Source organism: Oryctolagus cuniculus, chromosome 2, assembly GCF_964237555.1.
Source record: "Oryctolagus cuniculus chromosome 2, mOryCun1.1, whole genome shotgun sequence".
Classification (NCBI taxonomy): domain Eukaryota; kingdom Metazoa; phylum Chordata; class Mammalia; order Lagomorpha; family Leporidae; genus Oryctolagus; species Oryctolagus cuniculus.
Window position 1 is genome coordinate 99,297,311 of NC_091433.1, and position 16,438 is coordinate 99,313,748.

At 47.5% G+C, this 16,438-nt stretch overlaps 1 protein-coding gene across 1 annotated transcript; it reads right to left on the reverse strand.

Moving 5' to 3' along the window:
• Positions 1–11,849: 11,849 nt before the first annotated feature.
• SOWAHC (sosondowah ankyrin repeat domain family member C) lies at positions 11,850–16,363 on the reverse strand. Its single transcript, XM_051834455.2, has one exon. The coding sequence runs from the start codon at positions 16,184–16,186 to the stop codon at positions 14,474–14,476; it is 1,713 nt and encodes a 570-aa protein (XP_051690415.1). The 5' UTR covers positions 16,187–16,363; the 3' UTR covers positions 11,850–14,473.
• Positions 16,364–16,438: the final 75 nt, after the last annotated feature.

Genomic DNA, 16,438 nt, shown 5'->3' on the forward strand with positions numbered 1-16,438 from the left:
ATGGTCTGTCTTAGTTCTGACTCTTCGAGGGCAGAGCCTGGGATAGTGCCATCAGTGCTTTCTCTGCAGAAGGAAGCACACAGTGCCGCTGCTCCCCGTAAGTGAACTCTGGAGTTGCTTTGTAAACATGGCTTTGTTTATTTTATGTGAAAAGAAAGATAGACTGATCACTGAGAGGGACAGGGAGAAACAGGCAGGCAGACAGAATTAACCGTTGGTTAATTCCCCAAATGCCAACAACACCGGACTGGGCCAGACTGAAACCAGGAGCTGGGAGTCCAGTGCAGGTCTCCCATGTGGGTGGCAGGGACCCAAGTACTTGAGCCACACAGCTGCTTCCCTTCTTGGACTAGCAGAATCCCAGGCAATGCAGTGCAGGCTGCAGACAACCTGACCAGTGTCCTAACCACTATCCTAAATGCCTGCTGCTGGAATTGCTTTTTTTTTTTTAAGATTTATTTTATATATTTGAAAGGCAGAGTTGCAGAGAGAGAGAGAAAAGAGAGAGAAAAATCTCCCATCTGCTGGCTCACTCCCTCAATGGCCTCAACAGCTGGGGCTGGGCCAAGTGGAAGCTTCTTCCAGGTCTCCCACAAGGGGTGCAGGGGCCCTAGCACTTGGGTCATCTTCTGCTGTTTTTCCAGGTGCATTAGCGGGGGGCTGGTTGGAAGTGGAGCAGCCGGGACTCAAGCAGTGCCCATATGGGATGCTGGTGTTGCAGGTGGTGGCTTGACCTGTTGCACCACAATGCCAGCCCCTGGAGTTACTTCTTACTGGATACATATCAACAAAGTATATTATACAAATGCACATGAATTCATATTCATACACATATTGTCATACTTACTCAAATTACAACAGAATGATATGAGGATTTAAAAATAAATTCTCAGTATAGTTAATATTTTAAGGAAATTCCTCTTTGTATTAATATAGAGAGAATAGATTTCATGTATTACATGGGTACAATTCTAAAAGATAATCATGCTTCCCTCCCTCTTTCTCTCCTTCCCTCCACCCCCTCCTTCCTTCCTTCCTTCCTTTTGTTTTCTTTAAGTTTTGCAAAAACATAAGTTCAAGCCACTCTTTAATCACAGGTTTAATACATCACTAACCATAATATTTAACAAGTAAAAAATAGAAAGACCACAGTTCCATGGGACTATAAACAATGGCTAAAACCAACAAGCAAGGGCTGGCACCGGGGCTCACTTGGTCAATTCTCTGCCCGCGGCGCCAGCATCCCTTGTGGGCACCGGGTTCTAGTCCCGGTTGCTCCTCTTCCAGCCCAGCTCTCTGCTGTGGCCCGGGAAGGCAGTGGAGGATGGCCCAGGTGCTTGGGCCCTGCACCCGCATGGGAGACCAGGAGAAGCACCTGGCTCCTGGCTTCGGATCAGCGTAGCTCCGGCCGTAGCGGCCATTTGGGTGGTGAACCAACAGAAGGAAGACCTTTCTCTCTGTCTCTCTCTCTCTCTCACTGTCTAACTCTATCTGTCAAATAAATTAAAAACAACAACAAGCAAATCACAAGGTGTTTATTTCATTCCTATACATTTCTGTTTGGTATTCTATATTCACTACCACATATCAGAGAAAACATATGCTATTTGTCTTTTTGGATCTGACTTATTTCACTAGGCATAATGGTTCCTAGTTGAAGAAATTTCTATATTAAGATAGAATTATCAATTTTGAAATTTGTGGAAATAGGCCCAAGAAATTATGTGTATGTGTGTATTTTATATATGCATGTTGTATACATATATATAATTATATATGTATTATTAAAGTTTATTTATTTGAAAGGCAGAGTTACAGAGAGAGAGAGAGAAGGAATGACAGAGAGAGTCAGAGAGATCTTCCATCTGCTGGTTCACTCCCCAAATGGCCACAATGGCCAGGGCTGAGCAAAGCCAAAGCCAGAAGCTGGGAAGCCCAGACAGGTCTCTCTCCCACATGAGTGGCGCGGGTCCAAGCACATGGGCCCTCTTCTCTTGCCTTCCCAGGCACGTTAGCAGGGAGCTGAATCAGAAGTGGAGCAGCGAGGATGTGAATTGGTGCTCATCTGGGATGCTGGCATCAGAGGCTGCAGTTTAACCTGCTGTGCCACAGTGCCAGCCCCTATATACAGATAGATTTCATTCTTTAGGCCAGATGCCGCTGCTGCTTCCTGCAGGCTATCCAATAATAGTTTATGTGCTAGATGGACATTTCAAATGATTGCAACTTACAAAACCAGAACCTGCTTGGTGTTAGAAGTCAGCTTCCTTGAGAGGGAAAGGAAAAATAACTGGAATTTACTTCAGTATGTTTTTGTAAGTCTGAAAAAACCCTACCATTTGAATGTAGATTAAATTGCTACCCGAGGTGAGCTTTGAAAGGGTAGCACATCATTGAAACGGGTGAGAAGCCTTGAAACAGTGTGGATTGGCTGGAAAAAGAGAAAACTAATCGAGCTGGGAAAGTGAAGGAATACAAACGAGGATATAAATGACAGAGACTGAAACTAGCCAACTTGGAATGTGACCATATCGGAACAGTGGGAACTTTATCTGTTAATGGTGACTAACCAGCTGCTTGTAACAGAAGTGAGGGAAGGAGTTTCCTGCCCTCCAGCTGGTGCCTGGAACATGCCTGTGTGTGTCAGAGAGGTTTCTGTCAGCCTGGAATCAGGGATTCTCGGGAACACAGCCCCAGAGGTGGGCCCTGGAGCTGCCTCCTCTAGTGCAATCCTGGAGATGGAGCATCAGGAACTCCCTTTCCCAGCTCCAAAGTTAGATGTATGGCCCAGCTCCTGCCCAGCATTCTCAAGCGTATACTCACCAATACTACTCATAAGAGCTCCCGAATGCACCACTCCACTGACTCCCAACAGAAGGGATACACATGGTGTCATAGTCACACATAGGCAATGTCCATGAGCAACAGTGTAGATGAATCGGATGCACCTTTTTGAGCCAGTAAGTCAGACACAGGGGCAGCTAGCACAGTGTAGTAGGTGAAGCCCACCTCAGAGGGTAGTGGGAATCTTGGTTATTTTGTTTCCCGTCTAGCTCTATGGTAATCCACTTGGGAAGTAGCAGATGAAGGCTCAAGGGCCCCATCACTCATGTGGCAGATGGGAATGCAAATGGAATTCCTGGCTCCTGGCTTCAGACTAGCCCAGCCCTGGCTGTTGCAGGTATTTGGGGAGTGAACCAGGAGATGAAGATCTCTCTTTCTCCATATGTGTGTGTGTGTGTGTGTGTGTGTGTGTGTGTGTGTGTAACTCTGCCATTGAAACAAATAGATTTTTTAAAAGTTTTTTATTGTATTACTTTTTAAAAGGTTTACTTATTTATTTGAAAGGCAGTTACAGAGGCAGAGAGAGAGGTTTTCCATCCACTTCGGTTGAAAATGGTTGCAACAGGTGGAGCTGGGCTGATCCAAAGCCAGGAGCCAGGAGCTTCTTCCGGGTCTCTCAAGTGGGTGCAGGGGCCTAAGGACTTGGGCCACCTTCTGCTACTCTTCCAGGCCATAGCAGAGAGCTGGATTGGAAGAGGAGCAGCTGGGACTCTAACAGGAGCTCATATGGGCTGCCGGTGCCGCAGGAGTAGCACTATGCCACAGCACTGGCCCCGTAAATACATCTTTAAATAAAGAAAGTGAGGGGGGCCATCACTGTGGAGTAACAGGTTAAGCCTCTATCTGCAGTGCTGGCATCCCATATGGGCACTGATTCAACTCCCAGCTGCTCCACTTCCTGTCCAGCTCCCTGCTAATGTGCCCAGGGAAAGCAGTGGAAGATGGCCCAAGTGCTTGGACCCCTGCACTCATGTGGGAGAACCAAAGAAAACTCCTGGCTCATGGTTTTGGCCTGGCCCAGCCCTGGTCATTGTGACCATGTGAGAAGCAAAGCAGTGTATGGAAGATCTCTCTCTCTCTGTCTCTCCCTCCCTCCTATAACTCTTACTTTCAAATAAATAAATAAATCTTTTTAAAAAAAATGGAAGAAAGACACAGGAGTACATGTTATATAATTCCTTTTATATGGACAAACAAAAATAGTCAACATTAAGCAGTGATGCTAGAAGTCAGGATAGTGGGGAGGGGAATGAGAGGGACCTCTGGGAACTGGCAATGTTTTGTGCCTGTTCTGGGTGCTGTTATACACCCGGTTCCATTCATGAAAAGTCATCATTTTCTATGCAGAATCTGTGTACGTATTTTATATAATTCCGTAAGAGTTGTTAGCTTTTCAAGTCATATCTACTCCATGACTGTGGCTGCACTATGTACACTTTGCACTGTCCAGCCCCAGTCCACACCAGCAGACTAGGTGCTGTGTGCTGCTCTAGACACCAAGGAAGGGCCAAATGAAGGCCACCATTGGCCCAGGAAAGGCCTCCTGGCTCAATGCCCTCAGAAATCACAGCTGGAAGATAGCAGGCACCTCACCTTGCCTTTTTATTTTTTCAAGATTATTTAAAGATTTTTTTTAAAGATTTATTTATTTATTTATTTGAAAGTCAGAGTTATACACAGAGAGAGAGAGAGAAAGAGGTCTTCCAGTGATGGTTCACTCCCCAATTGGCCTCAATGGCAGAGCTGCACCAATCAGAAGCCAGAAGCTAGGAGCTTCCTCCGGGTCTCCCATTTGGGTGCAGGGGCCCAAGGACTAGGGCCATCTTCTACTGCTATCTCAGGCCATAGCATGAGCTGGATTGAAAGTGGGTCTTGAACCGGCACCCATATGTGATACCGGCACTGCAGGCGGCTGCTCTACCCACTACGCCACAGCGCCAGCCCCATTAAAGATTTTTTATGTATATATTTGAAAGACAAAATAATTGAGATGGAGAAATAGACAGAGAGATCTCCCATCCACTGGTTCATGTCCCAGATTCTCACAACAGCGAGGGCTGAGCCTGGCCAAACCAGTGAAGCAGAATCTCCCTCTTGGTTTCCCATGTGGGAGGTAGGAATGCAAGTACTCGAGCCATTATCTGCTGCCTCCCAGGCACACTTGCAGGAGGCTGAGGCAGGACGTGATCCCAAGAACTCTGATAGGGTATGCGGGTGACCTGAGTGGTGGTTCAACCTGCTGTGCCATGATGCCAGCCCCCTAAATTGCTTTTAAATTGCCCAAAACCATCCACTATGGCCACTTTGGGTTTGGTTAAAGGAAGCTCCAGCCATGTCCCCATCTCGGAGATCCAAGACTATGGCACAAAGCGTAAGCCTCAGAAAGCCAGTGACAGGGACAACCATCCATGCCTTGAGTGGAGAAGCGGTTCCAGAGGGCATGCACACACCAGGGCTGGCTGGGGAGACCTACATCATCTACTCTCGTGGCCAGAGGCCAACGGGCAAGGAAGCCAGTGGAGCAGCAGAGAGGGCTGTGTGGGAAGCTGAGGTGGTCGCGGAGGGCAGGGAGGAGGTGACCAGGGACTCACGGGCAGTAGCGCCCAAGCTAGCTCAGTTTGGAAGAAAAGGATGAGAGGAATGGAAAGAACACACACTTCAGCCTGGGGCACGTCGGGATGAGAGGTAGAGAGCAGGCCAGTTGTAGAAGGCTTCCGGGTTATTCAGGGCACGGGAAGGACACGGGCAGATGTTCATTTGAACTTCTCCCTCTGGGAATGCGCATACGTGGGTTCAGGAGGCAGTGGACACGTCCAGACGGATTGAGGATCTGAGTGGTGGCTCCTGACAACTAGCTGGGAACAGATCATACTCTCGTCTTAAGATTTACATTTGTGTGTCCTTTATTTCACATGTTTTAAAATGCTCTTAGAGATTTATTTCTTTATCTGAAATACAGGACGACAGGGATCTTCCATCCACTGGTTCATTTCCCAACTGGCCGCAACAGCCAGACTGAAGCCAGGAGCCCAGAGTTCATTCTGGGTCTCCCATGTGGGTGGCAAGCATCTAAGTGCCTGAGCCATCAGCCTCTGCTTCCCACGCACACTCGTAGGCAGTTGGAGTGGAAGTGGAGTAGCCGGGACTGGAACTGGTGTCCCAAGTGGCAGTGTTCCTGTTGTGTCATGGCAACAGTCTGGCTGGGTGTCCTTTAGATGATAATCTACATACCAGCCCCCCTCCCGCCTTTTTCAGTATCTTATTTCAAAGTCAAGGAAAGAGGCCAGCTTCACTCAGAGAAAAGTCTGATATTCCCAAATATAGAAGGAACTGTTAGTTCTTCTGGGCAATGTAACTAAGAAGAGATATTTGCTTTTCAACTCATCTGTCTCTGTACTGCCGCTCCATTTTTAGTGCAAAGCCAATTAACAAATTAAAACAAGGTATTTCTATTCATTTGAATTGCTTGCATAGTTAATTGGATATCAAGGGTGACACCAAGTGATTTATTTGTAAGAATATTTTGCAAACAATGAGCTAATATCCTTAAAGATTATTTCCTTAAGAATGTAAAATAACAGTCATCTTTGTAAAGTAAGCTCCTGTTTGCTACAAAATAAAGGATCAAAATTCAGATGTGTTAAGTTACAAATTTGCAAGGTAGGAAACATGGATGTTGTATTCCTGGTTTTCTTCTGCATTGGCCTTCTAGTCTCACGGTTACGTGGCCGCGGCCTGAGCCCTTCCACTGAATGATTAGGGGTCAGACATCGTCGGTTGCAGGCAGGAGAGGGGAGGTGAGCCTAAGGAAAGAAACAGAACCCTACTCCACACATTTGGACAACTCCGCCATTCTGAGCTAAGGGAAGATCCTTCCCTGACCCAAATTAATTTTATCCTGAGACTTTCAAGGATCTAAAAATCCAGTTCTAGTCCGATTCCTGTTCAGCAATATCAGTGCATAAATGCCATCGTCTGTCTCAATCAGCAGGGCTTCTGGTCTCCTACACCGTGGTAGTTTCTCCTACGTTATTTGCAGATCATGAGGCGATAGCCTTGTAAGCGTTGGTCGGTTGCCTGTCTCCTGTTCTCAGAGAAGTGGCAGAGTCCAGTGCTTTCCACAGCCTGTGAGCCAAGGTGCTTGAGCTCCAAGCCAGCCCTGTTAGGGAGTGTTTTATCGGATGGGTCTAAGAGGCCCACATCCCATATTGGAGAGACTGGGTTAAAATCCTGGCTCTGGCTCCTGACTCCAGCTTCCGTCCTGCCAATGCAGGTGCTAGGAGGCAGCAGTGAGAACTTGAGTAAGTGGGCTCCTGCCACCAGGGGAGAGGCCTGGATTGAGTTCCAGCACCTGGTTTTAGCACTGGCCCCCCAGGCCCTGCCATTGAAGATATTTGGGGAGTAAACCAGAGGATGAGAGCTCTTTCTTTAAAAATTTAAAATTAAAAATTCAAGGATAACAAAGTTAAAAGATAAGTATTAACAATAAGTGGGGCCAGTGCTGTGGCACAGAGGGTTAACGCCCTGGCCTGAAGTGCTGGCATCCCATATGGACGCCAGTTCAAGACCCGGCTGCGTCACTTCCGATCCAGCTCTCTTCTGTGGCCTGGGAAAGCAGTGGAAGATGGCCCAAGTGTTTGGGCCCCTGCACCCACGTGGGAGACCCAGAAGAATCTCTTGGCTCCTGGCTTTGGATTGGCGCAGCTCTGGCCATTGCGGCCAACTGGGGAGTGAACCAGCGGATGGAAGACCTCTCTCTCTGTCTCTACCTCTCTCTGTAACTCTTTCATATAAATAAATTAATAAATCTTTTTTAAAAAAAGTAAATAAGTAAAAGAACTAGTTATGTGAACCTGGACAAGCAGCAACTTCTGGGTCTCTGCATCTGAATTCCCAACAACAGAACAGAACTATTAGAATCAGGTAGGGAGGGGTCCTGTGAGAATTAGACAGCTTTTTATAAAGTGCTTAAAACTGGCTGTCACACACAGTAAGCTTCCTGGAAGCATTAGCCATTGTTGGTTTTCTTTTTTTTTTTTTTTTTTTTTTAATCCAAAGAAAATCCTTCGCTGGGGTTGTAATCTCTTCAGTGCAGACTCAGCACATAGCTATGGTGTTGAACTGCTGGTCACAATCAAACAGTGGCCTCTTGAATGCAGTTGGCCAGAACAAGCATGAAGTTGATTAAAAAAAATCAACACTTAAGATTACATTTCAAAGTTGAATTAAAAGATGTAAATTTAAAATTGGCTGTGTATCTATTATGCCCCAGGGTCGATAAATAAACAATTCTTTAGAAGAAAAAAAAAAGATTCTACTTCAGCCCAGTGGTTTCCTTGATTTTAAGCTACAGGCTTGATTTTAAATCTTCAGTCAGAATCGCTATGGCCTAAGGGCAGTTTCTTGAGATAGAATTGTTATAAGTGTGCTTTGAAATGGTCTAGTCCAACTTCTCAAGCGTTCATGGAATTTCTGACCCTTGATTTCCAAAAACTGCTCTGTCTCATGGGGCAGTCTGTGTCAGGTTCAAATGGTCATTACAAAGTTTTCTTTGCTAAACTAAACTTCATAGTCATTTGATGTTCGAGGTTTCATGGAGTAAGTAATTATTTGTATAGATTCAAAAAATTCATAGAAAATGTGTATTATGAAAAAAATGCATGGATTTCAAACATTTTCTGCACCAAAATAAACTTATTTTAATTTTTCCACTACTTTTTTTTAAATATTTGTTTATTTTATCTGAAAGGCAGAATTACAAAGAGAGAGGGAGAGACAGAGAGAGATCTTTATTCTGCTGCTTCACTCCCCAAATAGCTGCAACGGCTTCGATTAGGCCAGCTGAAGCCAGGAGCCAGGAGCTTCATCCGGATCTCCCATGTGGGTGCAGGGGCCCAAGGACTTGGGCAATCTTCTGCTGCTTTCCCAGGCGCATTAGTAAGAGCAGAATTGGAAGTGGAGCAGCTGGGACTCCAACCAGGGCTCATATGGGATGCCGGTGTCACAGGGGGCAGCTTAATCCATGGGCCACAACACCAGCCCCTCTGCTAACTTTTTTTTTTTTTTAAACTTTGCTCTAGGAGAGCTTCCTTCCTTCCTATTTATTTTATTTATTGGAAAGGCAGAGACATAGACAGAGAGAGGAAGAGACAGAGATCTTCCATCTGCTGGTTCACTCCCCAGATGGCCACAATGGCCAGGGCTGGGTCAGGCTGAAGCCAGCTTCTTCAGGTCTCCCACATGGGTATGTTAGGTAGGAAGTCAGTTACGAGCTTATGTGTGCATGACATAAAGGCCTAAAGAGAAGACATCTATGTCCAGCATATGCTTCTGCTGACAATGTTTCAGGGGCAGCCCGGTATTCACATCCTGCCCTACCCCCTTCTACCTGATAACCTGCCAGGTGGAGGTCCCTGCCCCTTCTGCCTGACAAATCTTCCACAATCTCCCAGATGCAAGTCAGTATCTGCATTTCAAACACCCTGCTCCAGGGACATTCTCCAGGGGTCTTGCTCACCCTTCCCCTAAACTCAGGATGGCCCAGCTAGGCTTCCTCCTGTCTGATACCTTCAAGGGAAAACTCAGATAGAAGTTTTTCTAGTTACATCCAAAAATCCCTTTGTTCCAAGAGGAGCAGAGGTGGGGAAGCAAGACCCATCTCCTAAAAAACCCCTGGCCTCAACCTGGCAGCGTGCTCAGCCCTCTGCCTCTTGCTGAGCCGCCCGCCTGGTCTGGCCAGGTATAATCTCTCCACTCAACCATGTAACCTCCACCCCCCTCCCCCAAGTCTCTCAGGCCCTGTCTGGAGAGGTGCCCATCCATCCTTACGGATGTCCCTTCCCTAATAAACCTTGCTATTTTACCTCCCACTACTCTCTGTCTCACGCCTGAATTCTTTCTTGCATGAAGACAAGAACCCTGCAATTTCTCCGGTAACAGGTACAGAGGCCCAAGCAGTTAAGCCATCTTCTGCTGCTTTCCCAGGCATCTTAGCATTGAGCTGGATAGGAAGTGGAGCAACCAGGACTCAAACCAGTGCCCATGTGGGATGGCAACTTTTCAGGCTGTGACTTAACTGACTATGCCTTGGTGCCAGCCACTCCTCCCGTTTCCCCCAACTAATTTTTTCTTTTACATTTTTAAAAAAATTTTAAGAAGTTAATTATTTATTTGAAAGTCAGAGTTACACAGAGAGAGGAGAGGCAGAGAGAAAAAGATCTTCCATCCGCTGGTTTACTCCCCAATTGGCTGCCGATCCGAAGCCAGGAGCCAGGAGCTTCTTCCAGGTCTCCCACGTGGGTGCAGGGGCCCAAGCACTTGGGCCATCTTCTACTGCTTTCCCAGGCCACAGCAGAGAGCTGGATTGGAAGTGGAGCTGCTGGGACTGAACCGGTGACCATGTGGGATGCTGGTGTTGCAGGTTGGGGCTTTAACCCACTGCGCCACAGCGCCAGTCCCCTGATTTTTTTAAAGTACTATGTAAAACCAGTTACTTTCTTCTAGGATTTATATACTTGAGTCAGCTTGTAAGGTAAAACTTTCTTATAATCAAATTTATTTTTGAAAATCTCTTAAATCGCTTACAAAGGAAAATCCTAATAAAGCTCATTTTACCTCATTTCACCGTTCTTTTGGCTGAATGGCAGATGAAAGTGGTAGACTGATACTTTAGAGCCATGTTGTTGAAAAATACTTGTATTTTCCTAGCATGAATGCATGTTGCTGAAGTATCATAGTATGCAATGCTATGAAGTAGTAAATGTTTTCCATGAAAAGATCTGCTTATTGTATACCATGCCAGTCACTGTGCATGGGTGGGGCACTTGTCACCTATTCCTCACCAATATATTAATGCAAAAAGATAAGGCTGACTATGAATAGAAAGGGGAAGTCCCCTGAGATAAAACTGACTTATAAAGGGAAGATGGTTTTGATGGTTTTCACGGGAAGAAAGCAGATAGTGCTGTAAAGAACCCTAGCTGTGGCCGGCTCCATGGCTCACTAGGCTAATCCTCCGCCTGCTGCGCTGGCACCCCGGGTTCTAGTCCTCCTTGGGGCGCCAGATTCTGTCCAGGTTGCTCCTCTTCCAGTCCAGCTCTCTGCTGTGGCCCGAGAGAAGAGCCAGGAGCTTTGTCCAGGTCTCCCATGCGGGTAGTAGGGACCCAAACACTTGGGTCATCTGCTGCTTTTCCCAGGTCATTAGCAGAGAGCTGGATCGGAAGTGAAGCAGCCAGGAACAAACTGGTACCCATATGGGATGCTGGCCTTGCAGGTGGTGGCTTTACCTGTTATGCCACAACACAGACCCCCATTGAATCCTTTTAAGTCATGTACTTCTAAGTAAATAAGTCATTCTAGAAACACAAACTACATATCTAGTTCTTTAGTTACACTAAAAAAAATTTTTAAGGTGGGTAACAAAAATTCTGGGAGCAATTACAGTGGGACATCTCTAAAAGAAAATAAAGTGGATAGTTAGAGAAGGATTCCCACACCCCTCTGCCATTTGACAGAGATGAAATTTGCGAAAAGGCTTGGTGAGGAAATGAGTTAATATCCAATATTTGATGGATGTTGAGGAAAAGGGAAAAAGGCCTTCCCATCCCTGTCTTGGGTCTGGGTAGGGACAATGGGAGATGGTGTGTGCACGATTGTTTTTTCTTAAAGGTAGAGGAGCAGACATTCTCTCCAAGTTGCTTCCTCCATCACTGGTGCCAAACCACATCAGTTTAGGCAAAACTCCAGCAATTTGAAGTGTAGAAAAGATAATGTTGTATAAAAGCATTGACCTTTAAGATCTTACTAACTGCCATTTACTGCAGGACTCCGAACACCACTGTCATATTATTATCTGCAAGTCAGGGATATATAAGCTCCTAACTTTAAGGGATAGAAAAGGGATTAAAAAAATCAAAACTTCCAAAGCACTTTGTGAATTGTAAAACACTGTATATGTTTAAAAAAAATCTAAAGGACTACAGAAATTTAGACAACTCAGAGAAAAATTCTAGTGTCAATCTTTTATTTTGACAAACGAACTTAACAGATTTTACAAACTCCCAAGTTTTCACTTATTTAACAAACAAGAGACAAGGCATCTCAGACCTGAAGGCATGAATAAAACAGTACCAGATTTTCAAGTTATACAAGTGAGCTGCATTCACGTACCATAAAAGTGAAGGGTGACAAACAGTCACTAGTTTCAAGTGTACCTGTAACAAACACATGGATGTATCCGGGTTTGTTTTTATTATTAGGATTATTTATTTATACACGGGTTTTTTTTTAGCCACATAGTTTCATTATCAATAAACGTCTAAGTACTTGGCATATGTATTTCCATTAATGATAGGCACAACTCCACAAATATCAAATTACACAAGTCTTGTTTTCTATCATCTCAATTGGAAACTGAAAAACAAGAGGAATGCAGAGTTATGTGGCTTAAAATGCTACACTTACTGCACACAATGACATAATGAGAAAGAATGCTAGAAGTAGTTTCTTTCAGGAATGATTTTTGAAAATTTAAAGCATTATTTTATGAGAAAAGTTGAAGGCTTTAGTGTGAAAAGCAAGTTACGTGATGTGCTGATTCAGTCTTTAAAGGCTTAGCATCACAGATTTGGTACAATTAGTTAGTAACACACATATTTAAGAGATTAACACTGACCTCAACAGAGCCTCTAGAAGGTTCTGAAGTGTCTACTCTTTACAGCTACTTTAGCTTCCATGTCTATAAAATTTAGGGCTCCTCAGTGGGAAGTCATAGCTTATTCTGCACTAGAAATAGGTAACACATATAGATTCAGAAAAAATAACTGCTTTTCACTTTCAAGGAACCTATTTTCAATTCACACAAAACTAGTTTTTCACTCACATGTGTGGAGGAAAAGTCCTGCTCAAATGTAAATAAACAGTCCATTTCCATAATCCTAAAACAAAAGGAAAGGTACACAAACAGGTGAACGTTCCTATAAACTTCAGGTGAATTTTTTCATCCATCTCTAAAGAAATTCAGTTAGCATCTAGAGAGATGTGATGAATTGTTTACAAACTCCTATGACCTGGAAAACTAAAAGTCTAAGAGCTCCAAATGCTGCAGCTCTGTGCAGTTCATACACAGGTTCATCGGCCATGCAGGTGTCAACTCATTCCTTTCTCCTGCAGGCTGTAGCTACTTAAGTTTCAGCCATCTCAGGGTCAAAAAAACCTAAGGGAGATGGATTTGTTCAAATTAGTCCTCCAAAAAGTTGTTTTGAACTTTGTTACAGATTTAATATGCCTATGAGTTAAACTTTAATGCAATTATAAAGCTAGTCACCCTAACATAAATGAATGAAATATAATTAAGAACTGTACTTAAGTCTTAAATTTGTATATAAATTTCATTTACATACAAAGCAATTCAACAGCTAGCAGCATTGAAATATAGAAATAGGCCCATCTCTTCTCTTCCCTTTTATAAAGTGCCATTTTTAACTGGGTAGTCCCAGCATTTCAGTTACTACACCCTAGGTCTCTAATAGATTCCAAGAATCCTAGGAAAATAGGATTTAGCATTTTAAACATTTGCAAAAGGTTGCTACAAGCCACAGAGACTATCAATGTTATTAGTAAAATTTAAAAATGTCTCTTATAGGAGAATCATTAAGTTGATTTAAAAATTACTTCACAGAAGCATAGGCTCACTAATATTTGTGCCAATTTTTGCTAACTGTCTCAACCAGACATGGTTTCTGCAGGTAATGTGGACCCAAGCACCATTAAATATGGTTGTGCCAGATAGAACCAATGTTATATGATCCCCAGGATAAAAACACCAGCAAATTTAGACTTTTACAATAGCAAAACAAGTTAGTGAGAATCAGAATGATTAAAAGTACCTTAGGCTGCTAAGTACACTTCTAAAGTAGAAATGTGTGTAATCATTAATAACGTGCCTTAATACTGAGTGTGGTGATGTCAGAGGGTTGGAAACCACATTACAGATTAACTCTAGAGTGAACTGTTGTCTGCTTCTTTTAGGTCAGTGATTAAAACGGAAGCTGCTTGTTAAAAGTCCCTGACCTGCTACTCATAATACAAGCAGGATACTGACAGAACTCCTATGCTTCATCACACTATTCTCTAGTATTCTTGCAGTTCAGCTCTGACCTGACCCTCAGTAGTACCTTACAGACCAAATGCAATCAGTGAAAAAAACAGGGCCACAAGTAGTTCACACTTACAAACACTACCTGTTTCATTACAATTCCCATTTTTTGTTGTTTTTGTTGCTTTTGAAAGAGTAACCACTGTAAAAAAAAATACATAGAAGAAGTGCAATAGTCCTTACTCTGCATGGCATCCAGGAACGGTTAAAGCAAAGGGACCCTCAGTTATCAGCTGTCGCCCTAATTCAAATACATCAGGTCCTCAGAAACAGGGACTCCTGGGGGAAGGGGTGGGGAACAGGCACGGGTCCCCGCGGTGACTCCACTTCTCCAAGTCGGGCCCCAAGGGAACTCCAGTCCCTGGAGAATGCACCATTCCAGCCTCAGGACCTCCTGCCTCATTCCTTATCCACACACAGTATTCCACTCTTTGTAAGACAAACACACCTCAGCCTTCCTGAAAGCAATGATTTTTACCCAAATACATTGGACTTCGGTCTCAACTTGAAGGAGGAAGAGTGACCCTTCAGAGGCCGTTCCTCCTCCTCCTCGCCTTCCTCCAGCGGCTGCTCTGGGTCCCTGAAAGACGGCGTGGTGTGGATGATCTGGGTTCGGAAGCGGATTTTGTTGAGCCTGGGTTTTATCCGCGCACTGGAGGCTTTGCGACCCGGATCCTTCGCTTTGCCTCCAGCCCAGCCCTCAGTCAGGTGGTGATGGTGGTGGTGGTGGTCGCCCCCATCCTCCAGGACGTGCGAGAGCCTGTAGGTGATGAGGTGCGACGGGAGCACCTTGGACAGTCTCCACCGCCCACCCCCGCCGCTGCCCGCGCTCTCGGCGTCCAAGTCGTCCAGGGCTCCCACCAGGCTCCGGATCTCCTCGGCGGTACTCTGACTGAGGTACTGCGACGCCTTCCTGCCGCTGTAGTCCCTGATGTCCACGTCCGCGTCATAGGCCCCCACCAGCAGCTTGACCACCTCCACGTGCCCGTGCATGGCGGCCAGGTGCAGGGCGGTGTAGCCTCCGCTGCTCCTGGCGTTGATGTTCACCGGCAGCTGGTGCTTGTTGGCAAAGTTGACCAGCATGGCCAGCAGCTCCTGTCGACCGTGCTTGGCGGCCCAGTGCAGGCAAGTGAACCCAGTGATGAAGTCCCGCTTGGCGAGCAGGCCAGGTTCGCAGGCCAGCAGCCCTTCCAGGCTGTCCCACTTGCCGTCCGAGGCTGAGAGCATCCAGGCGTGCTCCAGCGGGTCCAGGGTCACCGAGCCCCCGCCGCCGCCGCCGCCCTCCTCCTCCGCGGACGACGAGGCCACCGAGGCGCTGTCCGAGTCGGCCCCGCTCCTGCTGCGCCCGGTCCCCGAGGAGCCCCCGGGGCTGCCGCTCCCGGGGCACACGCCCCTCTTCAGCTGCGGGGAGCTGCCCGCCACGTGGTCCCGGACGCTCTGGCGGGCAGGCCGCGGGGTGTGGGGTCCTCCAGGGGAGCCGCGCACGTCCACCTCCTCGCTCTGGCTGAGTGGGCGCTCCAGGTCCTCGCTGGGCCCCGAGGCCGACGCCCGGGACAGCGGCTGGACGTCCCGCCGCGAGATCTTCCTCCGGGCCCCGCCGCTCTGGGCAGGCCCGTGGGCGACGGCCAGGGACGCCCCACGGCCGGGGTCAAGGCCCTGTCCGGAGGACGCCTCGGACGCCTGGACGCCGGGCGGGTCTTCCAGGGATGCGGCCCCGGGGAGCTCGCCGCTCTCCGGCTCGGCCGGGCTGCTGGGGACCTCCGGCGCGGCGGTCACTTCGACGCGGGGCGCGGCGGCCACCTGGAAGCCGGAGGGGTCCCCAGAGGGCGCGGCGGTCTCCTCAACGTGGGGCTGGCCGCCGAGGGACGCGGCCCCAGCGCACAGCTTCCTCTTGAGGTGCACGTACTTGGTGCCATCCACGGGATCGGTGCGCACCGTCGCCAGCGCATTGACCAACTCCTTGAAGCGGGCGCGGGCGCGGGCGCGTCGCTCGGGCTCGCCGCCCAGGGCGCCCCTGAAGTGCTGCACCAGCTCCGCATGCCGGGCCCGGCCCCCGCGCTCCGCGAGGAAACGCAGCACCTCCTCAGGGCCCGGCTCCGCCTCGGGGCTCGGCGACACCCGCCCCTCCATCCGCGGCCGTGCTCTCCTCTGCGGCGGCGGCTCAGCCCGGCCGCATCGCGGGACCATCCAGGGCCACGGAGTCTGGCGGGCTCCGCGGGCTCTCCGCTCCGGATCTGGCCACCACAGGACACCGCCACCGCCTCACTGGGCCACGCCCCCTCTCCGCCACGCCCTCGCCACGCCCACTTCCGGTCCCCGCGCGGGCTGCAATCACAGCGCCCACCGGCAGGCGGCCACGCCCACTTCCGGTCCGCAAGCACGTTCCCGCCTTTAAACCTAACGTCTTCCTCACGCTCCGAGCGTCCTCCCGTCGCGACC